Here is a 27,327-nt window from a genome sequence, read left to right as displayed (position 1 = left end):
ATAAGCTCCCTCTTGGCTTAGGAATTTCCAAGTTTCTTCCAAGTAAGAAACTTGTTGCCAGGTTGCCCCTTAATTAGGGACCTGCAGTAGCTCCTCAAGTGGAGATAATGGGACATTTAGCTGTTTGAAGAACTCTTTGTTTTGATGTCATCAATTTCTTTGTCACAAAGTCTTCATCTTTTGGGTCTTCTACATAGGGCACAAACCATCCATCACTTTCATCCATGAGTCAATCATGTCATTACTCCTTTCATCAGAAAGTGATCCATTAGTCTACATCTGGCTTTGCTTCATGTTATGCTGCCTTCATCGTGCTTTCTTCTTTGGGAGGATCTTACATCTTTCTACATGGTTCTCTTGGAAGACATCCACAGTTCTTCCCTTTGGCAGCCTTGCATAAGCCCATCCAAATACTAGTTCACAAATAAGAAATGAACACTCAAATCATAATTATCTTTGTGATGGTCTTTCATCATCACATCTACCTGTAGGAATCAACGTCTAGCATATATGTTGAAACATCTTCTAAAGATATGTGTTGTCTGTGAAAATTTCTAAACATAAATTCTATTACTGCAGTAACTGATTTATTTCACCTACTTATTATTCCCAATAAGCTATTTATGAACTCCCTTTAGTAAACATTAAAATAAATTCTACTGTAGATATCACATCATTATACAAAAATAAATATATGCACAAGAATCAATCACATCAACACGATTATTTTTGGACAATTGTCACCGAAAAACCCCAATGCGGGAAAATCGGTGTAGCGGAGGAGGGTTTTATTAATCTTCAGCAATAATCGCTTTTACAGAAATTTTTTACATAAACATTGGGAGAAAACACCTGAGACTTTTTCTCTGAGACTTTTTTACACCCTGGAGAGCTTCCTTTCTCTACTGTGTCAGCCCTGCGTCATTCTGTGTGGCTTTGCGCAGTTATGGTGCCTCTTTGCATCATTCCTGCGTCTCCCTCTGCGCTGTCTCTCAGAGTCCTTGCGTCACTTCTTCTGAGGTCCCTGACTGCTGCTAATCCCCCCTCTTCCTCCACCCTGCAACTCTCCCTCTGAAATCGATCTCCTTCTCTTTGAGAATCGATTTTCCTTGAGATACTATGTATCTGCTGGTGCATCTCCAAATGACCCTCAAGTCTTCTCTTATACTTTTCCTTTTGAGTCTTCAACGACCTAGATTAAGTCTCTAATCAACGGTTAAGATTAAAACATACTTGATCCTCGTCTCTTAGAAGCTTCTCATCCTTATCTTTATTAATACCCATTAATATTTTTATTTTCCTAAGTTTAGAATTAGGAGCCCATTAAAAATATTAATTATTTTAATAACTCCACATTCGGATAGAATTTCTCAAAATGATTTCTGGGTCTTGGAGATCTCATGTGCCTTAGCCTGTCCACGAATTTTCATGGCTAGAGCACATCCGATGCTACCACAAATCAACACTCATTCTTAGCGAGGAATGTGCTCTAGTAATGCTTCACCATTGGAAACATCACACTAATCCTCCGCACGGTACCTGTGTTGATGTCTGGCCTGCTGCCTTACATCATCTGCATTGCTGCTTCCTGTACTGCTGCCCATGACACTACTACTGCTACTGTTACATCTTTACTGCAACTCCCTCTCAATTTGTTGCATCATGCTGCCCATAACACTGCCACTGTTAACTGCTGCATTGCATCACCTGATACTTATTCATTTCTGCTACTGAAATGGATTCTTTACCATCCCTATCTTCTCCCTGAATTAAACGAACCTTGTTCTTCTTAGGGCCTTGGTGAGGATGTCCGCCACCTGTCCTCCTGTAGGAGTGTAGCTCAACTGTACTGGTCCTCGTTGGACATAGTCTCTGACAAAGTGAGTCCTAATATCAATGTGCTTCGACCGATCATGAAATACTGGATTGTAAGAGAGCTTGATGCAACTCTGATTATCACACATGATCCTGGTCGCACCCATCCTTCTACTAAATAGGTTCACAAGCAATTTTCTAAGCCATATGGCTTCGCACGAAGCTATGCTAGCGACCACATATTCTGCTTCAGCAGAGCTCAGAGCTACGGATTTCTGTTTCTTACTGCACCAGGAAATCATCCCCGATCCAATGTTGAAACAGTACCCCAGTGGTACTTTTCCGATCTACTGAACTTCGAGCCCAATTTTTGTAAGTGAACCCACTTAGTTTGATGTCATTGCCTCTGGTGTACAATAGTCCATGCTCGACTATTCCCTGTATATACCTGAGAACATGTTTGGTTGCTGCCCAATGCACCCTCTTAGGTTCCACCATGAACTGACTGAGGGTGTTGACAACGTAATAAATGTCTGGCCTGGTATTGACTAGATACATCAAGGATCCTATGAGCTGCCTGTACAAGGTGGGATCAACATCTTTATCTTCTGATGCATCAATTTTCTTCTAGTTGGTGATCATTAGAGTATCCATAGGCCTATAGTCCTGCATCTTGAATATCTTCAGGATTTCTGTAGCATATCTCCCTTGTCTAAGGAAGATCTCACCCTTCTGCTGCCAAACTTCCAACCCTAGGAAATAATGCAGTTGTCCCAAATGCTTCATGTTGAATTCTGTGGCTAGATTCTTTTTGCAGTGCTCGATGAGCCTGGATGATCTTGTTAGGAAGAGATCATCTACATATAATACTAGGACTAGAGGTTCATTCTCTACAACCAGATAGTAGAGATTGGGATCTGCATCACTCTTGACGAACTCCATCTTCTACAAGTAGCCATCAATTCGACCATACCATGCTTTAGGTGTCTATTTAAGCCCATACAAGGCTTTCTTTAATCTACATACATGAGATTTCTTCTCATGTGTCTCAGAGGATTCTGGTTGTTCAATGTATACTTCCTCTTCTATCACCCCGTTCAAGAATGTCGTCTTGACATCCATCTGATGAATCTCCCACCCCATCTGTGCTGCAAGAGATATCATGGTTCTAATAGATGTATACCTGGCTACTGGGGCGAAGGTATCTTCATAGTCTATTCCTTCCTTCTGAGCATACCCATTAGCCACAAACTTGGCTTTATATTTCTCCACACTTTCGTCTACAGCGTATTTGATCTTGTAGATCCATCTCGAACCTACCACTGATCTGTCCTGAGGCCTAGGCACTACTTCCCAGACATCATTCACCATTATAGCGCTGTATTCTTCCACCATCGCATCCACCCATACTTGATGCTGAACGGCCTCCTGAAAACTAGAGGGTTCCCCAACCTGAGCTACTAAGGCCTGGTATCTGTTTGGTTATCTTCGCTCCCTTTTACTGTTCTTGGGTACACCAGTGAAATCTTCTGCATTCCGTAGAATCTGTCGGAGTTCCTGGCTCGTTCTTCCTCTGGTAGTAGGTGTGTCTGTCAACTCTTCCTCTTCTTGTGATTCCTCTTGTTTTGAAGGAGAATTTCTGATACTAGCTTCCGCTAGTTGAAGTGGTTTGACCAACAACTCATCTTTTGGCTGCTCCTCGGAAGGCATTTCTCGAGATTTTGTAAAAGCTCTATCCTCCATGAACTTTACAACTCGCCGAACTACTACCTTCTTGCTCCCCAAAAGATGGACTCTATATGCCTTAGCATTCTCGCTATATCCCATAAGAAATCCTTTCTCTGTAGTTTGATCTAACTTCTTCCTCTTCTCGTCGAGTATACGACAATATGCTAAACCCCCAAATATCCTGAAATGACTAACTTCAGGTGTCTTTTCGGTGAAGACCTGCTCTGGCGTAATCTTGCCCAATGCTCTCTGAGGAGTTCTATTATGGACATAGACTATCGTGCTGCATGCTTCTGCCCACAGGAATTTTGGCATATCCTGATCATACATCATTGCCCTAACTACTTCCATAATAGTACTGTTCTTCCTTTCTGGTACTCCATTCTGCTCCGGATTGTAGGGAGCTGTCCACTCTCTTTTGATGCCCTAGCTAGCACAAAAATTGGTGAGGTCCTTGTCAACATACTCTCCAACATTGTCTGAATGCAACACTTTTATCTTCTTTCCTGTCAGATTCTCCTCTAGAGCCTTGAACTCTTTGAATCGACCGAAAACCTCATCTTTGGTTTTCAAAAAGTAGTTCCAAGTCTTCCTAGAATGGTCATTGATGAATGTGACGAAGTATTCGACACCACTAAGAGCTTTTGTGGACATCGGTCCGCAGATGTCTGAGTGTATCAATCCTAGTACACTCTTGGCCCTATTGTTACTTCTTGGAAACACTGCTTTGGCATACTTGCCCAGAGCACACCCTCTGCATACATCATCTCGTTTAGTACTAAGATCTGGAACTCCTGTTACAGTTTTTCTGAGAATTCTCAAAGCCCAATGGTGCAAATGTCCCATCCTTCTGTGCCATAGTTCATTCAAATCCTTGTCTCCATCATTGCCTATTAGTGCCATTGGTGATTCTAGTTGCAACCTGTACAACCTGTTACTTTTGATTCCGATCTGGACCTTCTTTTTCCAACTCGGGTGTTTGACGTATACTTTCTCTTTAATGAAGAAAATGTCATAGCCCTTGCTTTGAAGTTGAGATATAGAAAGTAAGTTCATCCCCAGTCCCGACACATGCAGCACATTGGTAGGTCAGAACCGCTCTCCTGTTTCTGTTTGAAAAACTATAGTACCTTTCCCTACTGGAGTACACTTGCCTTATTCCCCATGGTGATCTGAAAATTCATCCTTTCTTTCCGACGATCTGAAAAACATTCTCGGATTCCTATCATATGCCGGGAAGCTCCACTATCTATATACCAAACCCTTGAGGAGGCAGAGCTTGCTACACAAGCAACTTCTTCTTTCAATCTGGGAGCCAACATAGAATAATCATAATTTCTGTCTCTTGTGCATTCTTTTGAAAATTTGCACGAGTCTTCTGGAGTGGATGCTTCTGCGTCGTGCTCTTCACTCATAATTGATTTTCCCTTCCTGTCATTGAATCTTTGCTCTGATACCATGTGAAAATTTCTAAATACTGTAGTAACTGATTTATTTCACCTACTTATTATTCCCAATAAGTTATTTACGAACTCCCTTCAGTAAACATTAAAATAAATTCTACTGCAGATATCACATCATTATTCATAAATAAATATATGCACAAGAATCAATCACATCAACACAATTTTTTTGGACAATTGTCCCTTGAAATACCCAATGCTGGAAAACCGGTGCAGCAGAGGAGGGTTTTATTAACCTTTAGCGGTAATCGCTTTTACAGAAAAATTTGCATAGACACTGGGAGAAAACATCTGAGACCTTTTCTCCGAGATTTTCTGACACCCTGGACAACTTTCTTTCTCTATTGCATCAGCCCTACGTCATTCTACGTGGCTCTGTTCCCTCTCTGCACCATCCCTGCATCTCTCTGATCTGCGTCTCCCTCTGTGCTGTCTTTGAGAGTCCTTGCGTCACTTCTTCTGAGCTCCTTGACTGCTGCTAATCCCCCCTCTTCCTCCACCTTGCAACTCTCCCTCTGAAATCGTTCTCCTTCTCTTTGAGAATCAATTTTCCTTGAGATACTGAGTATCTGTTGGTGCATCTCCAAATGACCCTCAAGTCTTCTATTATACTTTTCCTGTTGAGTCTTCAACAACTGAGATTAAGTCTCTAATCAACGGCTAAGATTAAAACAGACTTGATCCTTGTCTCTTAGAAGCTTCTCATCCTTATCTTTATTAATACCCATTAATATTTTTATTTTTTTAAGTTTAGAATTAGGAACCCATTAAAAATATTAATTATTTTAATAACTCCTCATCCAGATGCAATTTCTCAAAACGATTTCTGGGTCTTGGAGATCTCATGTGCCTTAGCCTCTCCACCAATTTTCATGGCTAGAGCACATCTGAGCACATTTGATGCTACCACAAATCAACACTCACTCTTAGCGAGGAATGTGATTTAGTAATGCTTCACCATTGGAAACATCACACTGATCCTCCGCACCGGTACCTGTGCTGATGTTTGGCCTGCTGCCTTACATCATCTACACTGTTGCTTCCTGTATTGCTGCCCATGATACTGCTACTGCCACTGCTACATCTGTACTGCAACTCCCTCTCAATCTGCTGCATCATGCTGCCCATAGCACCGCCACTGCTAACTGCTGCACTGCATCACCTGATACTTATCCATTTCTGCTACTAAAATGGATTCTTTACCATCCCCATCTTCTCCCTGAAATAAACGAACTTTGTTCTTCCTAGGGCCTTGGTGAGGATGTCCGCCACCTGTTCTCCTGTAGGAGTGTAGCTCAACTGTACTGCTCCTCGTTGGACACAGTCTCTGACAAAGTGACACCTAATATCAATGTGCTTCGACCGATCATGAAATACTGGATTCTCAGAGAGCTTGATGCAACTCTGATTATCACACATGATCTTGGTCGCATCCATCCTTCTACTAAATAGGTTCACAAGCAATTTTCTAAGCCATATGGCTTCGCACGAAGCTATGTTAGCGGCCATATATTCTGCTTCAACTGAGCTCAAAGCTACGGATTTCTATTTCCTACAGCACCAGGTAGTCATCCCCGATCCAATGCTGAAACAGTACCCCAGTGGTACTTTTCTAATCTACTGAATTTCCAGCCCAATCTGTGTTAGTGAACCCACTCAGTCTGATGTCATTGCCTCTGGTGAACAATAATCCATGCTCGACTGTTTGGAATTCTTGATGAAACCTTGGCTCCTCCTCATGATTGGTGAACCTTACAATGAAGATTACATCAGAGAATCTCGAGGATCTAAAGCATCCCCATCAATAGATATTTCCTTTTGATAGATGTATGATGACCTTTTTCCTAGATGACTTCTTCCTTTTTCCGTAAGTATCCGTTGAGATTTTAATGAGGTTTCGAAGAGCTATATTCTACATAGTTGACTGCCATATCCTGCAGGTTGCTTATGACATGAGCTCTTCTAATTTTTCTACCATGAAGCCATACTCTAATATGATGCATCCTATCATATTTTCAATGCTTCCTATGATGTAATTTACACAACAGAAGAGTACCTTTTAGTGAAGGAAATTATCTCAGTCATAGTAGTGATCTCTCACTTCCTCCTCCTTAGGCTTCTTCATCTCAGGTTCTTCGGTAATATGGGCTTCTTTCTTGTTTCTCTTGTTATTGTCCCTTTTAGGACAGTATCTTCTATAGTGCCCATATTCTTGACATCTATAGCATTGAACTTTAGCCATGTTCTTCCTTTTCTTTTGAGGACCAAATTTACCAAACTTTCCCTTTCTCTTTGTCACTGTTTGACCCCTTTTATTTGATCCTTTATCACTTTCTCTCTTCAAACTGTTTTTTTTGTCTTGCATAGAGACCACAAGTTGCTGAATGGGATAGCTTCTCTTCCTTATTAGATACGAGGTTACCTTGTTCATCAGTCAATGCATTTAGAATAATGGAGATCATTTCTTTATCAGATATCATCTCTCTTAGACCTTGCAGTTGAGTTTTTATTTGACATGCTTTTTGAGAGACATAAAGATATCCCTTCATCTTTTGATACCTTTAATTTATATAGACCAGACCTAAGTGATATGATCTTCCTTATGGTACTTTCAGAGAATAGTTCTACCAACTTATCATATATTTATTTTGATGTCTCCAGCTCGAATATATAGGGAATGGGGGGATCTTTGATAGATTCCCTAAGAATCTTTTGAGCCCTTAGATCTCTTTCCATGTATTCAGATAGTGCTTGATCTTCAGATGGTTTGGAGACCTTTCCGTGGACATGATCAATGACTTCATTTACTTCAAGGACTATGTCTATCTTTCTTTTCCATGCAAGGAAGTTCGATGTCCCAACCAGCTTATAGTTCTCCTTGAAACATGAAGTCATTTTACTAGATTATAAGAAAAAGGTACTTACTTGATAAGTGAAGATAAAATCTTCAACTTGATCCCTTTGTTGATGATGATTGATTTAATGCTTCTTGGATGGTCTTCTTTTAAGGATAAGGAGATCCTTGTTTCAATAAGGGGGATATTGCCTTGGAACCTTTTAGAAGATGATGATAATGCCTTTAGCCTTCTATCCTTCAAGATAATTCGACTTCTTTGCAGATTAGAAATACTTCTAGGGTTTTGACTCTTCCCCTGCTTCTTCCTTGATGATGATTCCAAGATTCTTGCTGAAGTAGAATTCTTCGATCTAGGGTTTCAGTATGTTGTGGATCTTGAACTTTCGCTTTGGTAGTTTTTGTCTCGCTTTGATCCCTTTCTCAAAAACTTGATCCTTGTGTAGTTCCTTGATTCGATGCCCCTCCTTGACTTTAACACCTTAGCTCTGATAACATGTTGAGAAATCTAGGTTATCAATAATTAGGTGATTGCTCTACTTGTGATAATTGCTTGTGATAACCTTTTTACTTCTTGATTATGATCTTCTCTTTTGAGTTATTATTGAGTTCTTTTCATCAAGACAATTACCAAATCATGAATAATAAAGAGACAAGAGACACAGTATATAGGCATGTCAGCCAAGGCTAAAACCTCTCACTATTTTGTGAAAATTCTTACACTCGAAGGAACCCCCACTGCAACAAATCTGAATCTATTTTGCCTACTTGATTTTTAAATTACATTAATCAAGTTATTCTTCTGAATACTAAAGCAAATTACTTCTACAGCGTACACTTATTAAATATTTGATTTCATGAAACAAAAAACAGAGCAAAGAACAAGATACCTAGGACACATTTTTGGACACAATAGTCCCTGGAAAAACCTAATGCGGGAAAATCGGTGCAACAACTCTGAAGGTTTTATTATTATGCAGGAGAAATATCTGAATACAAATCTAGTATGCTCATCTAGTAATCCTTTACAGAGAAAATACTGGCGGAAAATCTGAGTGAGTTTTACCTCACTTCACCTCGCAGCATTCCAACTGATTTGGAACAAGACTGGTTAACCTCGACTATTTCTGCGTCACCTCTTCTGCCCTCTGTGTCAGCTTTCCCGACTGTTCCAGTCGTCCCTGGCAGTTTCAGCAATTCCCGACAGTTCTAGCAATTCCTGGCAGTTTCGACTTCTGCCCTCTACGTTAGCTTTCCTGGTTGTTCCGGCAGTTCTCGATAGTTCCGGTTGTTCCCGACAGTTCCAACTTCTGCCCTCTGCGTCAGCTTTCCCGGCTGTTCCGGTAGTTCCTGACAGTTTCGACTGTTCCTGACAGTTCCAGCTTCTGCCCTCTGTGTTAGCTTTCCCACAGTTCTGGTTGTTCCTCACAGTTCTGACTTTTGCATGACATGCAACTTTTCTGCTTTGCTGGCTCTCTCCACCTCTCTGTTTGTATTCTCTGGAAATTCCTTCTCCCGGATTTTCATTGCCCCTTTGCTGCAGAATGATCACTTAATTCAAAATTCTTAGCAAATCCTGCCCTAGGAATCGAATTCTTGATCAATTTGTTCTCTTCGTGTGTGTTTCCAAATGAACCCCAAGCCTACATTTTATACTTTTCCTGTTGAGTCTTCAACGACCGAGATTAAGTCTTTAATCAACGACTAAGATTAAAACATGACTTGATCCGCCTTCTAAATCATTCTCACCCATATTTTGATTAATACCCATTAATATTTTAATTTCCCTAAGTTTAGACTTAGGAAATCCATTAAAAATATTAATTATTTTAATAAAATACAATTCGGGTGGAATTTCACTAAATGGTTTATGGGTTCTTTAGAACTCATATGCCTTAGCCTCTTCACCAATTTTCAAGGCTAGAGTACTTCCGATGCTACCAAAAATTAACATCTTTGAGAGGAAAACCCAAACGAAATTCTTCTTATAGAACCTTCAATTGATGAACACCAAGACCATGACAAAGACCCTTGACACTAGAGTCCTCTCTTCAATGTTGTTCTTTTTTTCCTCTTCTAGACTTCCTTCAGATTCTCGACCTCTTCTTGTAGGTCTGCAACTCTACCACATAAACCCTAGATGATTTTCACTCCTTGTATAGTCTCCTCAATAGGGAGATTCCTTTCACCTTCTTACTCGGCCTCCTTGAGCGAATTCCTTTGCCAAACTTGATCATCCTTTTATGACTGGAAATTTTGGTCTATCCTAGCTAACTTCGGACCTGCAATTTCTCACACGTGTGAGGGTAATTTGGCCCAAAACTCTCCTCCAATGTTGACCCTTTCCTTCGCTCTCTTCATGTCCTCCTTCGTTGATCTAGAAGCTCTTTCTTAGTATGTTTCTCGCAACCTTTTCTTAGACTTGCTTCGCCGAATTCCTTGTCTCCAAATGAGGCCGAGCATGGGTATATATAGTCATTGGTTCATGACTGTTTAGCCGACATGATCTTTGGAGTAGGTCGACTTCATCTTCTAGGATTCCCCCTTCGTTGTAGGTTGACTTGATGAGGGCTAGTGACAAGGTCTTGGAGGGTGACTTATATAGACAAGTGTGACTCTTTACAATGTGTAACATGCCTTCATTACATGACAATGATTCTTTAGACTTTTATGACTCGATGACAATATCCCTAAGGGCTCTCAATGGGAGCCTATACTAAAAGTAAAATCTCTTGCTTATGAAACCCATGATGCAAGCATTACAATGATTTTATTTTTCTTCTTTACATCTCTTACATAAAATCACAATTACATGTCATTATGAAGACCAAACCTAGTTACACTTTTCAACACATAAGGTTTCTATGGTTCATGCTCTAATAGTTCATTGTTGGGAAGATTTTTCTCAAAGTGCTATTATTGTCTAGCATTGGTAATATTGGATAAGAATACTAATGTTCTCTTGTGAGTTTTTCATGATGCTAAAAGTCATAAGTTTGCGCTAGTAAGCTCACTCTCTAAAGCACTTTAATCTCAAGTGGCATCATGGTGAATGGTTTAAGTTATTTATCTTGTGTTACATCACTTGCCTTTTGGGAGATCTAACTGTTTCTATCACTCTAATCGGTATTAAAGTAACTTGTTCCACTTGTAAAGAATATCATTGAATGTCTCTTGAACAACTTATGATCTATAAATGCCAAATATCCTTGGTTAATTAAGAATATGATTGGTAATAGTTGTGATCTAATTACAATATTGGCATTATCTTGTTGACATATCTTGGAAGGCTTCTAGTTGTCTAAAGAGAATTGATAATCTTATTGTTTCTTTCTTGAGTAATTGTCATTGATAATAACATTGTGGATAAGTGCTCTCATTTCTCTTTCTGACCATTATTGTCATTATTGTTTTATGGTTGATATCTATTGTGGATCTTTGGCATATTGGTGATCTTTTCTTTAAGAGCATATCTCTTGTAATTAGTGAGCAATTGTATCATGGATATATTTGGTATCTTGTTCACACTTGTGATATTGAGCGCATTGTGTCTTGTGTAAAGATCATCATTAATTTGCTATTAAGTACTCTTCGTCATAAGACAAATTATAACTAAGTACTTAACAATCTTAACTCAAGAGGCACTCATTCACTTTGCATCTCATTCTAGAGCTAGTCTTGGATCTAATAATTTACCTCCAAGAAAAATCTTGGTTGATAGAGAGATAGGAACACCCTTCCATCTTTTGCTTGAGAAGTCTGGCCCCTAGAGTATTTAAAACAGTGACCTTGCAATCGTTAGAGCTACAGTCTCTGTAGCGTTAGAGGCATTGGGTATGTTAGATTTCAAGGAGAGGGATTGTTAACCAAGCCATTGCTTGCTTCACCTTGACTTCTCTCTACCACTTACTTTAGTGACTAGGCTCAATATAGATAAAGATCAACGAATATATTTAGATAGACATATAATCAAAATAAACCAATATTTTGCATCTCACCTAAGTCATAGGGATTGCATCTCATCTAGGATAGTTAAACATTCATTAAGCATCGGTTGTTCATCTGGTCATTTGGTCCTTAATTGATATAAAGCAAGTAAGTTGATTCCATTAGGCATTGGTCTCATTAAGAGTTCAATCTAATATCTAAAAGCTCGCTAAATCAACCAAGTGGCCAGGCCATTCAATCATGTCTCCTAGACTTGTTGGTTGCCAATGATGTGAAAATTTCCAATACGAAATTCTATTGCAGTAAATGATTTAATTCTCCTACTTATTTCTCACAATAAGTTATTTACTAAACCCTTTAGTAAACATTAAAATAAACTCTACTGCAGTTATCACATAATTACATAGAGAAAAATAACAGTGATATACAAGCACGAGAATCAATCACATCAACATAGTTGTTTTTGGACAATTTTTCCCGGAAAAACTCTATGTGGGAAAATCGGTGCAACAGATGAGGGTTTATTTATTAATGTTCAATAACAATCGCTTTACAAGGAATAATTCTACAAAAATGCTGAGACACTTCTGAGAGAAACACCTGAGACAAAGTTTCTCCTCCTCCTGGAGAAGTTCTGACACCCTCGAGACCCTTCACCGACTTCTACGTCACTCTGCGTTAGCGAACATGAGGATTGCGTCTTCGATGGTGTTGTCTCCCTGCGCTTCTCTCTGCGCTGTCCATCGAATTCCCTGCATCACCTCCTCCTCAGTCTGTGACTGCTGCTAATGCCCTCCTCTTCCTTCACCCTGCAACTCTCCCTCTGAAATCGAACTCCTCCTCTCTGAGAATCGATTTCCCTCGGGTTACTGAGTATTTGCCCGGTGTGTCTCCAAATGACTCTCAACTCTTCTCTTATACTTTTCCTATTGATGAATCAACGGTTGAAATTAAGTTTAAAATCAATGGCTAAGATTAAAACAGAGTTGATTTTAGTCTCTTATAAGCTTCTCACCCATATCTTCATTAATACCCATTAATATTTTTATTTTCCTAAGCTTAGACTTAGGAACCCATTAAAAATATTAATTATTTTAATAACTATTCAATTGGCTAGAATTTTTCCAAACGATTTTTGGGTCTTGGAGATCTCATGTGTTCTAGCCCCTCCACAAAATTTCAGAGCTAGAGCACATTCGATGCTACCCAAAATCAACACTCCCTCTTAGCGAGAAATGTGCTCTAGCAATACCTCCCAATAGAAGCATCACACTGATCCACGACATCGGTCCTCTGCGCTGTTGATGCTCGGCTTACTGCCCCTCATCCACTGCACCGCTGCAACTTGTACTGCTACCCATGACACTGCAATTGTCACTGCTACATCTGTACTGCAAATCCTTCTAAATTTGCTACAACATGCTGCCCATAACACTGCCACTGCTAACTGTTGCATTGCAACTCGTTATATTATCTGCTTCTACTACTACAACGGATTCTTCACCATCCCCATCTTCACCTCGAAGTAAACAAACTTTGTTCTTCCTAGAGCCTTGGTGAGAATGTCTACCACTTGTTCTCCTATTGGGGTGTACCTCAACTGTACTGCCCCTCGTTGGACACAGTCTCTGATAAAGTGACACCTAATATCAATGTGCTTTGATCGATCATGAAAGACTAGATTCTCAGAGAGCTTTATGCAACTCTGATTATCACACAAAATACTGGTTGCTTCCATCTTTCTCCTTGGACCTTAATAGATTCACAAGCAATTTCCTAAGCCATATGGCTTCGCACAATGCTGTGCTAGCTGCCATATATTCAACTTCAGTTGAGCTCAGAGCCACGAATTTCTATTTCCGACTACACCAGGAGGTCATTCATAATCTAATGTTGAAACAATACCCAGTGTTACTTTTCCGATCTACTGAACTTCCAGCCCAATCTGCATCAGTGAACCCACTCAACCTGATGTCATTGCCTTGGGTGTACATTATTCCATGCTCGATTGTTCCTCGTATATATCTAAAAACATGCTTGGCTGCTGCCCAGTGCACCCTCTTTGGTTCCACCATGAACTGACTGAGGGTGTTGACAGCGTAACAAATGTTCGGCCTGGTATTGACCAGATACATCAGGGACCCTATGAGGGTGTTGACAGTGTAACAAACGTCCGCCCTGGGATTGACCAAATACAAGGTGGGATCGAATTCTTTATCTTCGGATGCATCAATCTTCTTCCAGTTGGGGATCATTGGAGTAGACATAGGTCTACAACCCTGCATTCTGAACCTTTTCAAAATCTCTGTAGCATATCTCCTTTGCCCAAGGAAAATTTCACCCTTCTGCTGCTAAATTTCCAACCCCAGGAAATAATGCATCCGTCCCAAATTCTTCATGTCAAATTCTGTAGCCAGATTCTCCTTGCAATCTTTGATGAGCTTGGATGAGCCTGTTAGAAAGAGATCATCCACACATAAAACTAGGATTAGAGGCTCATTCTCTATAACCAAATAGTAGAGGTTAGGATCTGCATCACTCTTGACGAATCCCATCTTCTGAAAGTAGCCATCAATTTGATCGTACTATGCTCTAGGTGCTTGTTTAAGCCCATACAGAGCTTTCTTCAACCTGCATACATGAGGTTTCTTCTCCTGTGTCTAAAAACCTCTGGTTGTTCAATGTATACTTCTTCTATCACCCTGTTCAAGAACGTCGTCTTAACATCCATCTGGTGAATCTCCCACCCCATCTGTGCTGCAAGGGATATCACGAATCTAATAGAAGTATACCTGGCTACTGGGGTGAAGGTTTCTTAGTAGTCTATCCCTTCCTTCTGAGCAAACCCCTTAGCCACAAACTTGGCTTTGTATTTTTCCACACTGCCATCTGCAGCGTATTTGACTTTGTAGAGCCATCTCGACCCCACAACTGACCTGTCCTGAGGCCTAGGTACCACTTCCCAGACATCATTAACCATTATGGAACTGTATTCCTCCACCATAGCATCTACCCACACTTGATGCTGAACGACCTCCTGAACACTAGAGGGTTCTCCAACCCGAGCCACCAAGACTTGGTATCTGTTTGACTATCTATGCTCCTTTTTCTCATTCCTGGGTGCCCCGACGAAATCCTTTGCATCTCGTAGTATCTGTCGAAGTTCCCGGCTCGTTCTACCATTGGTAGTGGGTATATCTATTTGGTCCTCCTCTTCTTAAGGTTCCACCGCTGGGGTTTTGCCTTTAGGAGAAATACTAGTGCTAGTTTCTGCTGGTCGAAGTGGCTGGACTAACGGATTATCCTTTGACTGCTCTTCGGAAAACATTTCCCGCGATTCCCTGAAAGCTTTGTCCTCCATGAGCTTTACATCTTGTCGAATTACGATCTTCCTATTCCCCAGAAAATAGACTCTATATGCCTTAGCATTTTCGCTATATCCCACAGGATATCCTTTCTCTGTAGTTTGATCCAATTTCTTCTTCTTTTCTTTGGGTACATGGTAGTATGCCAAACTCCCAAATATCCTGAAATGACTCACTTCAGGCTTCTTACCGGTGAAGACACTCTTCAGAGTAATCTTACCTAATGCCCTATGAGGAGTCCTGTTCTGAACATACACTGTCGTGTTGCATACTTCTTCCCATAAGAACTTGGGCATATCCTGATCATACAACATCGCCCTGGCTACCTCAACAATAGTCCAGTTCTTCCTTTCTGCTACTCCATTCTACTCCGGATTATAGGGGGCTGTCCACTCTCTTCTGATGCCTTCCCTTGTGCAAAAATCAATGAAGTCCTTGTCGATGTATTCTCCACCATTGTCTAAGCGCAATATCTTTATTTTCTTTCCTGTCAGATTCTCAACGAGAGCCTTGAACTTTTTGAATAGACCAAAAACCTCATCCTTGGTTTTTAGAAAGTAGATCCAAGTCTTTCTGGAATGGTCATCAATGAAGGTGACGAAGTATTCGACACCACTAAGATCTTTTGTGGACATGGGTCCGCAGATATCTGAGTGTATCAATCCCAGAACACTCTTATACTTCGGCACCACTAAGATCTTTTGTGGACATGGGTCCGTAGATATTTGAGTGTATCAATCCCAGAACACTCTTAGCCCTATTGTTGCTTTTGGAAAATGCTGCCTTGGCGTACTTGCCTATTGCGCATGTTTTGCATATATCATCTCGCTCAGTACTTAATTTTGGAGCTTCTGATACTGTTCTCCCGGGAATTCTTAGAGCCCCATGGTGTATGTGTCCCATTCTCCTGTGTCATAGTTCATTCAAATATTTTTCCCCACTACTGCCTATCAGTGCCATTGGAGATTCTAGCTATAATTTATACAACCTGTTACTTTTAATTCCAATCTGGGCTTTCTTTTTCCAACTCGGGTGTTTGACATACACTTTCTCCTTAATGAAGAAAACGTCATAGCCCTTGTTTTGAAGCTGAGATACAGACAGTAAGTTCATCCCCAATCCTGGCACATGTAGCACATTGGTTGCTTGAAGCCAATCCCTTGCTTTTGTTTGAAAGACTACAATACCTCTTCGTACGAGGTTACATTTAGACTTATTTCCCATGGTGATTTGGAAGTTCATCCTTTCTTCCTGGTAATTCAAAAAACATTCTCGTATTCCTGTCATATGTTAGGAAGCTCCGCTATCTATATACCAAACCTCAGAGGAGGCAGAGCTTGCCAAGCAAGCGACTTCTTCCAGTCTGGAAGCTAACATAGAATAATCATGGTCCATGTTCCTTGTGCTCACTTCTTCCTCTGGAGATATACATGAGTCCCTCTGATTTGATGCCTTGGCATCATGCTCCTGACTCATAGCAAATTCTTTAATTCTTTTCCCCGATCTCTGCTCTGATACCATGTGAAAATTTCCAATATGAAATTCTAATGCAGTAACTGATTTACTTCTCCTACTTATTTTTCACAATAAATTATTTACTAAACCCTTCAGAAAAAAATTAAAATACACTCTACTGCAGTTATGACATAATTACATAGAGAAAAATAACAGTGATATACAAGCACAAGAATCAATCACATCAACACAGTTGTTTTTGGACAATTGTCCCTGGAAAAGCCTAATGTGGGAAAACTGGTGCAGTAGATAAGGGTTTATTTATTAATCTTCAGCAACAATCGCTTTACAATGAATAATTCTACAAAAAAACTAAGACACTTCTGAGAGAAACACCTGAGACAAAGTTTCTCCTGCTCCTGAAGAAGTTCTGACACCCTGGAGACCCTTCACGCACTTCTGCATCAACCAGCGTGAGGACTGCGTCTTCGATGGTGCTGTTTCCCTGCTATTCCCTCTGCGCTGTCCCTCAAATGCCCTGCGTCACCTCCTTCTTAGTCTGTGACTGCTACTGATGCCCTCCTCTTCCTTCACCCTGCAACTCTCCCTCTGAAATTGAGCCCCTTCTCTCTGAGAATTGATTTCCCTCAGGTTACTGAGCATTTTCCCGGTGTGTCTCCAAATGACTCTCAAGTCTTCTCTTATACTTTCCCTGTTGATGAATCAATGACCGAGATTAAATTTCTAATCAACGACTAAGATTAAAGTAGACTTGATTCTCGTCTCTTAGAAGCTTCTCACCCATATCTTCATTAATACCCATTAATATTTTTATTTTCCTAAGTTTAGACTTAGGAACCCATTAAAAATATTAATTATTTTAATAATTCTTCAGTTGGGTGGAATTTCTCCAAATGATTTCTGGGTCTTGGAGATCTCATGTGCTCTAGCCCCTCCACAAAATTTTGGAGCTAGAGCACATTCGATGCTACCAAAAATCAACAAATGAGTCTTGCATTTCTATCTTCCATAGGGACTACCCCCCATAGATTGTTGTTGGGAGATAGCTAGAACGGAGAGGTCGTGGATCAGAGTGACAGCCCCCAACCTGAGTCGTCGTCACACCGTGCCTGTACAATGTGAGGGACAACAGGAGGAAATCCTAGTTGGTTAAAACATAATCCTTCACATTGGCCCCCACACTATTGGGGAAGCAAGTGAAATAACTTGAATCTGGGAAACGGAGGAGCCCCTTCAAAATCAATAGATCGTGGGATTCCCCTAGCTACAAAAGATGCCTCCCATAACTTGTGAGGGGTTGGTTTCTGTCCTGTGGGCACCTATGGGGACCCATGGACTCTGGCTCTATTTCTTGGAGGTAGAGTGTGTCCTTAGCTCAATCATGGAGGGATACATGAAGGCTTTTGGTTCGCCATTGAAGTTTCCTAGAAGGATGGTCTCCCCAAGAGTGGAATAGTGGGAGATGTTTGCATAAAGATGAAGAAAAGGTCCCCCCTTGGACTCCCTATGAGGCACAAATTGTGACGAAGTAGGGGGAAAGTAGCAAACCTCAATGTAGATGTCTCAAAGCAAGGAAGTTTTTTGATGGAATTGGACCCAGACCCATAGATATCTAGCGTGCTCATCCAATGACATCATAGTAACTCAACCCTTAAGGGAATCTTGTACAAGACAAGCAACCTCCCCGAACCTTTGACACTATTGGATTGTGTCTTTTGCCTACATGACCATATCCAGTGGTACGCTTGAGTTGCGAGTGGTGTCTGCATGGTACATGCATGTGTCTTGGTGAGGAAAAGGAGGTTGCAAGACCTGATAGCATCACGAAGTGTACCTAATGAAGATGAAAACATTCCACCGTAGTTCTAACAGGAAATGGAGATGGTAGGGCAGCTCCCCCTAAAATGTCCCCCATCAAAATGACACTGTCGTTTGGCCCAAGGTCGAGACTATTGTCAACATCCTTTAAGATTAAATTTAGATTATGGACAATGCAAGAAGTCTAGAAAATGTGATCATATCTATTCTCAATAATCAACTTGACAACTTTGCAAACCGATGCATTGTTTGTGATAACTTGCAGCACCCTAACAGGTCCTACTTGTTCAATAGCTTTGATTAAGATATCAACAATGAATGGAGCATCTTTTACCTTCCTCGAACAATATTCATCCTTCAAAAACATTACTCCTTTTCTTGAACTAGCAATGATTTTAATTAATGGCCTATGCCTAGTATCTGCCCATCCATCTGACATAATGCTAACCCCAAAGCTACTCCATGAAGCACAAATACATGCCAAAACATCCTCAAGAAGCTCTTTCTCCTTTTTGAGCAGTTTAGTTCAGATCTTTTCATAGTTAGGTCCCTTGTACCCTTGAAGGGCTATGCTAATTTCCCTCACCAAGTCTTGGCATTAAGGAGACCAAACAACATTGAAAGGAAAACCACAAGCATAGATGGCCCTTGCTACTCTTGAATCAACTTCTTCTCTCCCTTTAGCATTGATCATTTTAACTAGTCTACTATCTTGAATTGATTGGCTCCTAGCATTTTTTGATGTTGGTTGTTCATGTTGTTGTTGAGCTGCTCTTCTCTTCCTTGCTTCAAGAACAAACCTTGGCTCAAGGTTTGGAACCTGATGAGTAGCATTGGCAAACTGTTCATGTCTTTTCTTAAATCCATTAGCCTCTTCTTGCTTAATTTATGCTTCCTCCTTTTTCTTTTGGGTCAGTTGCATTGGGCAAACATCCACACCCTTTCTCTTGTCCTGCAAAAATGTGTGTTCACTCTTGGGTAAAGCCGCTGTAAAGTTTTTGACATAGGTTGCATATCCATTCCCATGCACCCCCACCTCCCATCTTGGAAACCTTTGTTACGTGCTTCCAAAGAGGATAAAAGTCAGTCCTTGTGTTGCTTTTGGCCCCTGTAGCAGCAACACCTTGACCATAAGCCATTGTTGCTGCAAAAAACATACAGAAACAAATTTGCAATAAATACAATGAAAAAAAAAAGAAATAACACACTTGTATATTTCCTTAAGGGGCAAGGCTTGAAAATTTCAAAAACCCTTGCAAATCGGAAACATATTCTTGGAAAATCTAAAAAGTAAATAAACTGAAGTGTTATCTTCTTACCATGAGAAGTTTGCTGTATCTGAAGTTGCTCAAAATACACCACAAAACAAAATGCAATGATCACTGTAGCTGCCCAAAAATGTTACAAAACAGCCAAAAACTATGGTTGTAGCTCCCAAAACACCAAAAGACAGCAACAAGGATGGCTGTAGCTGTCGAAAAACACAAAAATAAATAAACTAGTAACAAGGATGGCCGTAGCTGTTTAAAAACACCACAAAGCTGCCAATAACTATGGCTATAACCGAGGAAAACACTATAATACAGCCAAAAACTATGGATGTAGCTGTCTAAAACACCAGAAAACAGCAACTGTATGGCTGTAGCAAACCTGTTAATCCAAATACTCTATTGCTGACGTTGTCCTTGCTAAAATCCCCTTTGCTGTAATCGCCCTTTCTCAATTTCCTTTCTGTGTGCTTAATTCTCTCTTGCTTGTGCCTCAAACAGTGTGGAGAAATGAAAAGAGTAGCCTTTTTTATAAGAAATTTTTTATTCCTAGAGGGTCTTAGAAATCTCTAAAAAAAAATTATTAATTTTTTTTTTTAATATATTAAACCATAGAATAAATGTTTTTCTTTTGTTTTTTAGTGGGTTCTAGGCAAACCTGGGCCCTCATTTTGGAATTCACGTGCGGAAACGCGCTGTACAGCGTCTGAAACGTGTTTCCGCGGGGAAACACATTTTAAAATCATGAAAGGCATTTCACCCCCTGCAAAAACGTGTTTTGGGTGTGTTTCCAAGTTCCCGTGCCAAAACGCGGGTGGAACGCTGGGGGTAACACATTTCCTGCAAGATAGATTTAACCCTACGAGCGGACTATCAATTTGTCACTGCAAACTTGTCCAGTCCTGTATGTAAAGCAATAATTATATCTTCTCAATGGTAGCTGGATACTTCATGGCCTATGGTGTGTCTTATTTAAAGTTTAAACTTTTTTTTAATCAATTGTGTTGGTATTTAGTGAATGTTTTCTGTCACTAATTTTTTTCTTTGTTCTGTTATAAGCATATTTTGTTTATACCTAGGCTCTAGGTATTGTTGAATAAAAAAATTTTCAAGTATTTTTTCACTAAATCTTTTTCAAAATGTGCACTAATATTGGACAGATGTTTTTATATTTTCAAATATGTTGTTGTCGCTCTCATCTTAAATGATGTTTCCTGTTAACATTCTATACTGTGCAATAACTTCACTTGCAGTCTCTCGAATTGAAGCTCGCAGTGAGCAGTTTGACATGTACATGCTTCTAGATGTGAATATTGACGTATATCCTGTTTCTGTGGGAGAAAAATTTGCTGTTGCATTGGCACCTACTCTTAATCTAGATGGTACTCCAGACAATGGTTATTTTATTCAAGTAAGTGATAGATTTTCTACATAACACCCTGTTGCAATGTTTTCTGTTGGCTTTGTACATTGCTTTGCATATGTATCTCCAGAATATTCATTTTTGTTATACAATGAAAGATGTTATGTTTCTATCAAGTCCATATATAGAAGAAAGATGTTTCTATCAAGTACATATACAGAAGAAAAAGAAAGAACAAAAGAAATTATTTTAACCTCCACGAGGCTATATGAACATTAAAAATTGTTATTTTTTTGAAAAAGCACATAAAAAATTACACATCATGAACCCAAAGTGCGACTACACATGTTGTCCCTCTCTACGTAGGAGAGGAAAGATCATTTTAGCTTTGGTTCTAATCTGAAGAGAATCTACATCTTTCTTGAAAATGCCAGTCCTTGCTGAGATATATACCACTTTGATCCTGAATGTTGTTACTTCTCTGGCATGCAATAATGAAACCATATGCAGAAAACTTAATACAAGAGACAAATCCAGAATTAATAAGAATTGGAATAGATGGTTTACTTTCATTCCTTAGGCAAGTGTTTTATATAAAGTTTACAAAAGATCCATCTGGAAAAAGTCAAACTTAACGAATACAAAGTTTGCATGGAGCTCTATAATTGACGTGCATTTATTTACTTAAACTGTATATTTCATAAGCCTAGTAACGAGTGACCTAGCTTTCATGAAGAGTCACTGTTATGGAGATGAGATCCTCCCAGTTTAACTTGAAAACATCCCTTCTTTCTTCCTGATTTAGGAACAACAGTAGTCACCAAATGGACAAAACAGCGAACAATAATAATCTGTTATGCCCTGAATACCTGGGCACTGACGTGTGCATCTATAAAGAACATGTACACGAAAATGTGGTTAGGCATAATAGTTTGAGGGCTTTGGACTTGAGCCAGCTTGGCATCTTCACTATAGGCTTGCTGGACATGTGGTGAAGAGGCAGTGGAAGAGTGCGATGGCTGAAAAATCCTTGAAGCCAAATCTGGAGATGTGGTATAGACTGTCATATGGTGAAAGCGTTTGTGCAACACCTTGGGTGCTGGCTGAATCAAATTGAACAAATAATATTCCATTGGAGCTGTTCTGCATAACCATCCCTATCATCCATGGCGGCATTTGCCATTAACACCAAGGAGAATATGAGAGGAAGCATAGACCAATAAAGAACCATCTTTCCAATGGTCCAGTTGGAGTTTAACAGAAATAAAAATGAAAAAGTACAGCTGGTAGCATTGCAAATGTGGTGCATGATCTCGATGTTGCAGCAAAAGGCCGCTCCACCAGGTGTAGATCATGCAATGATCAATAATAACAACTACAAACATGTGATACCTAACACCAGTCAAGTCATTGGTTTGCTTGATCTGTGGCAATAGATTTGTGCCAGTGCTTCACCAACCATATCAGTTTTGTCGAGGATGATGTGGTCAGCATAAGCAATTTGTACAATGTCCAAAATTCAAATTCACCACCCGTCGGTTGAACTGGCTCCAAATGTCTTTTGGGATTGCGGACAGCCACCAAAGTGGCCACTCCATCCCGTTTTCTCTGTGTCGTAAGATTTTGTTCAACATAGAAGGTTTAAAGTTTTGAACGATAGATGCCAGATTTGCAAGACCTGTTTTAATAATGATATGATCAAGTATATCTATCATTATGTGCACCAGTGAGGAAAACGTTTCCATGACATTCGTTCTGACTGGAAAACATAGATAACCCTTATTGAGGAGCTTAATATCTTCAACTTTGAAGGATTTGTTGTCACACAGAATGTCTAGGCACTGCGGCAACAGCTCAAATCGGGCGCTGTCACTCTGATCCCCAATCTCTCTGTTTAAGCTGTCTCCCAATAGTAAACTAAGGGGGGGGTAAACCCTACGGAAATGCAATGAAGGAGAATTAGTTGGGAACCAACCAATTCAGGAGACACAGTTAAGCGACCAAGTACTTGATTTAGATTTAGCAAGACTTATAGGATTCGATTAGATTTAGACGATTGATATCAGTGCCTTATGGAGTCAACTATTTTGCTAGGAAATTTAGGACCAAGTAATTGACAAGCAATTGCTGCTTGGAGGAATAACTATCTTATATGAAATGCAGATCCTAAAACTAATGTGAGAAGCAAGAATATTGGTTAATTTTAGCTAAATGCCTAAGTTTTAACCCTTCAATCCTTTTTATATTGAGCCTGATTTCGTAGTAAATGGCAGAGAGAAAAGAAGGTGAAGCACACTAAGGCGTGATTAACGATACCTTTCTTGAAGATCTAACATACCCGGTGCCTTCGATGCTGTGGCTCTAATGACTGCAAGGTCCCCGTTTTAAGTGCTATTAAAACCAGGCTTCTCAAACAAAGATGGATCAATACCTATCTTTCTATCGACCAAGCTGATGCTTGGAAGTAAATTTTAATTATGCAGGACTAACTTAATATGCAAATGCACGAGGTGATTAGAAGACAGAGCGAGATGAAGCTAGATTCAAGGGTTGAAAGGGCTTATGTCGCGATTGATTTATGAGTTATATGTCAAAGCCCTTAATCGCAAAATGAATATTCACTTCACTAGACTGAAAGATAAACTTCTCAGCAATATCACAATATAATGCCCAATTAAATCACAAGCTTATCACTTCAATTTATTTAAATTCCTCCCAATGCAATTATAGCTCAAAGAGAACAAAAATTTCTTCGTAAATCTTCAATATCACCTTCAAGATAAATGCCAATTATATAGATGCTAAAATACTTAGTTTAGGAAACAAAAGATATGCAATTTACCACAATTCCATGAAAGAGTACTTAACAATTGCTTGAAAAATTATCAAAATTTTAATATGCAATAAATATCCAATAATTCAAGTAATTAAAACCACACTTAGAGTTAATTAAACGACGAGCAATTTCAATATATGTCAAGCACAAAAATGTTCAAAACCCAATGTCTATTATGAAATTTAGCATGCAAAAAACTTGAGCACTTAAATTTTGAAAATTAATTACCATGAAGAACCATGAAATTCAAATGCTAAACACTTCAAGAAATTCCAAAATTAAAATGATTTTTCTTGAGTGCTCCAATCCAGAATTTTTTTTGTTTTCTTATGGTCAAACTTTAGAGATAATTTAAAAAATTTAAATGTACCTTGACTATAGAAGAATACAATTTTTTTAACCCCACAAAAATTTCCCTTTTAAAGATTTAAAGTCCTAAACCCAAACAAAGAACCCCAAAAAAGAACTTTAGATTTAAAAAAATTATATTATTTGTTTGGCAAATTTAATTAAAATTTTAATGTGGCAAATGTGAGGATCAAAAGGCTTGATTAATTAAATTTTTAATGGGCCAAAGGCCACATAAAATTTTTAATTCGAAATGTTGAAACCTTGAAATTTGATTTAGATTTAATTCCTTTTAAACGTCAAAGGCACACTAAAATTTCAAATTGAAATTGTAAATCTTTCTTTTTAAAACCTAAACAAAATCAAAATAAAAAAGAGCAATTAAAAAAAATTGATTTCTTTTTGTTTTGAAACTTTAACCCTAAAGAAAAATAAAAACAAAATATGAAAGGAAATCGAAAAGGGAGTCGAGGGAGAGTTTTGCTGGTTGGAGCGACGATGAGGAAGAACGATGTAGGTACGCAGATGGAGAGGACGCTGACGCACAGGATAGGAGAAGGTAGGGATGGACATTGGAATTGCAGGCAACGGAAGAGGGGATTGAAGAGGAGAACTGCTAGTTCAGGAAGAAGAAGGAAGGGACACGCCGAAGAAGAGGCTGCGGGAAAGAGGGAGAAAGACTGCGAGGATGAGGAAGGATCTAAGACACAGTAGGACACGAGGTAGAGGAGGAAGAAGAAAGGAAAACACAGGGATGAGGGAATGAGGAGGCCACAGGAGAGGGAACTAACGCAGGCAGAGAAAGAAGATAGAAAATTTACTTAGTTTAGAAACCCTTCATGCACTTTTTCTGATTTATTCCTACCTATTTGTTATTATTCTTTAACAAGTTATTTACAAAGTAAATACTGAAAATAAACACCAGTGCATGCTCAACATATTACAAATCAACAACTAAAAGAAACAAGAACAAACACACCACATGACACCATTATTTTTGGACCAATGTCCGTGGAAAAACCCAATGCAGGAAAACCAATGCAGCTATTTGAGGGTTTTCTTATTAAGAAATATCAGAGTACAATCTAGGTACCGAAACTAGCCTACCCAACAGAGAATTTCCTTAGTAGCTATACCTCACAGTTTGAGAGAAATCTCTTGGCTGAAACCCTAGAAAATCCTTCTGGTAGCTCCTCAGCACAAAATTGCTCCTGCAACCCCAGTGTCTGCCCAATCTAGACTGCGTCAGCCCGTCTCTGTCTCATGTTGGCCCTACGTCAGCCTTTCTTGGCCTGCGTCATCTCCAGGAGGCCTCGCGTTAGCTCTGAGAGCCTCTCCGTCAGCTGCACTAGCCCCTTTGGTGTTTTGCGCAGCACTTGGCTGCCTCTGCGTGGCCCTGCGTGAGCCCTTGCTGGCTTTGCGTCACCTTCCTTGTTTGTTGTGTTGCTCTCCCGACACAATCTTTGCCTTCTCTCTTTCTCTATATTCAATGCCCCTCAGCTGGTCTTCCGATCACTGATTTTATCTCTCTTAGCAAACCTCGCTCTAGAGAATAGAATGACTGATCATCTGGTGTAATTCTCCAAGTGACCCTCAAGCCTCCTCTTATACTTTTCCTGTTGACATCTCAACGACCGAGATTAAGTCCCTAATTAACGGCTAAGATTAGATCTAGCTTGATCCATGTCTTTTGGACCACTCTAACACAGATTCATATTAATATTTTATTTTCCCTAAGTTTAGACTTAGGGACTCCATTAAAATATTAATTATTTTAATATCTCCTGATCTGTTTAGAATCTGCCCAAACGCTTTCTGGGTATTGGAGATCCCATGTGCCCCAACCTCTCCACCAAATTTCGTGGCTAGAGCACATCCGATGCTACCCCAAATCAACACTCCCACTTAGCGAGGACTGTGCTCTAGCAATACTCCTCACTGAGTATTACTCTGATCATCCAGCATCGGTACCTGTGCTGATGCTTAGGCCTTCCTGCGCAACATCCTCTGCACTGCTGCCCATGGTTCTGCCATTGTGACTGCTACATCTGTACGACGACTCCTCAGCATCTGTGCTACTGCTGGTCCTTTCTCCTAGCACTGCATCCGCACTACAACTCCCTCTGCATCCGTGCTGTTGCTGTTCCTTCCTCCCAGCACTGCATCTGCACTACACCTCCTCTCATCATGTTGCATCGTGCTGCCCACAACTGCACTGCAACTCAGTTACTGAGAAGTAACTAATCTCCCAACTAACCTCCCTGTTGGGCTAGAAACACCCACTGACGCTGAAGCTCCCTCTATCGCTGACAAGTGCTCCCTCTCTCTGACCTCTGCGTTGCTGCAACACCTCCCTGCATCTTGCACCATTGCACACCTTTCTGTGCCTTCCTGCACTGGTGCAACACTCCTGTGCTTCTCGCACTGTCCCGGGACTCCTGCACTGTAGCTCTCTTTGCCGCTCCATCTGCATTCGTCTCTACCCACTCAGCTAGTACTGCTACTCCTCATTGGGGCTCCCGTAGCAAGGTCTAATCCAAGAGTCTGGGTAGCTTGAGGATCTTGCCCCTCATCGCTTGTAGTCCGCCTGACTACAGCTCGATGTCTCCCCACTTCTTCTCAAGTTGCGCAAGTGCACTCATGGCACAATTATCGTTTGTCAAAACTTCCTTCTCTGCCTGTGCTGGCGCTGCCTTAGTCTTGGAAGACTCTGCCTTACTACTCTTCCTTGGACACTGGGTCGCATAATGACCCACCTCGCCACAGTGGAAGCACTTGATCTTAGAGAGATCTTTCTTCTTCCGCTTCTCCTGCCTTCCCTCAGATGCTAGGGCCACATCCTCCTCCTCCTGCTGAACTCTGATCCCTTTGCTGCTGCTACCTGTCTTTGACTGCCGTCTGATCTCTCCCTGGTGAAGAGCTGACCACATCTCGTCCCAAGGTGGGAGAGTCCCTCTACCCAGGATACTCTGGAGTCAGTCTGGACAAACACTTCCCAATCTTTTGAGACAACATTCAGGGCTGTCTTCACCATAAGCTTCCGAT

The 27,327-nt window shown here is 40.2% G+C and overlaps 1 protein-coding gene across 2 annotated transcripts in view; it reads left to right on the top strand.

The window, feature by feature from the left end:
- The window catches only part of LOC149164160 (DNA-directed RNA polymerases II, IV and V subunit 8B-like), a 205,398-nt gene that overhangs the window by 129,007 nt on the left and 49,064 nt on the right, over positions 1-27,327 (top strand). For both annotated transcript variants that reach the window (XM_089431974.1, XM_089431975.1), the window contains exon 3: positions 20,989-21,146. In XM_089431974.1, coding sequence (XP_089288100.1) covers positions 20,989-21,146 — 158 coding nt within the window. The remainder of the gene's footprint in view (positions 1-20,988; positions 21,147-27,327) is intronic.

The sequence above is a fragment of the Pinus tabuliformis genome, chromosome 5_1 (genome assembly GCF_031772625.1).
Source record: "Pinus tabuliformis cultivar Carrire ecotype Pingquan chromosome 5_1, CPIR1, whole genome shotgun sequence".
NCBI classification, from domain to species: Eukaryota; Viridiplantae; Streptophyta; class Pinopsida; order Pinales; family Pinaceae; genus Pinus; species Pinus tabuliformis.
The sequence above is the reverse complement of the archived record's forward strand: the minus strand, read 5'-3'. Positions and strand labels throughout refer to the sequence as shown.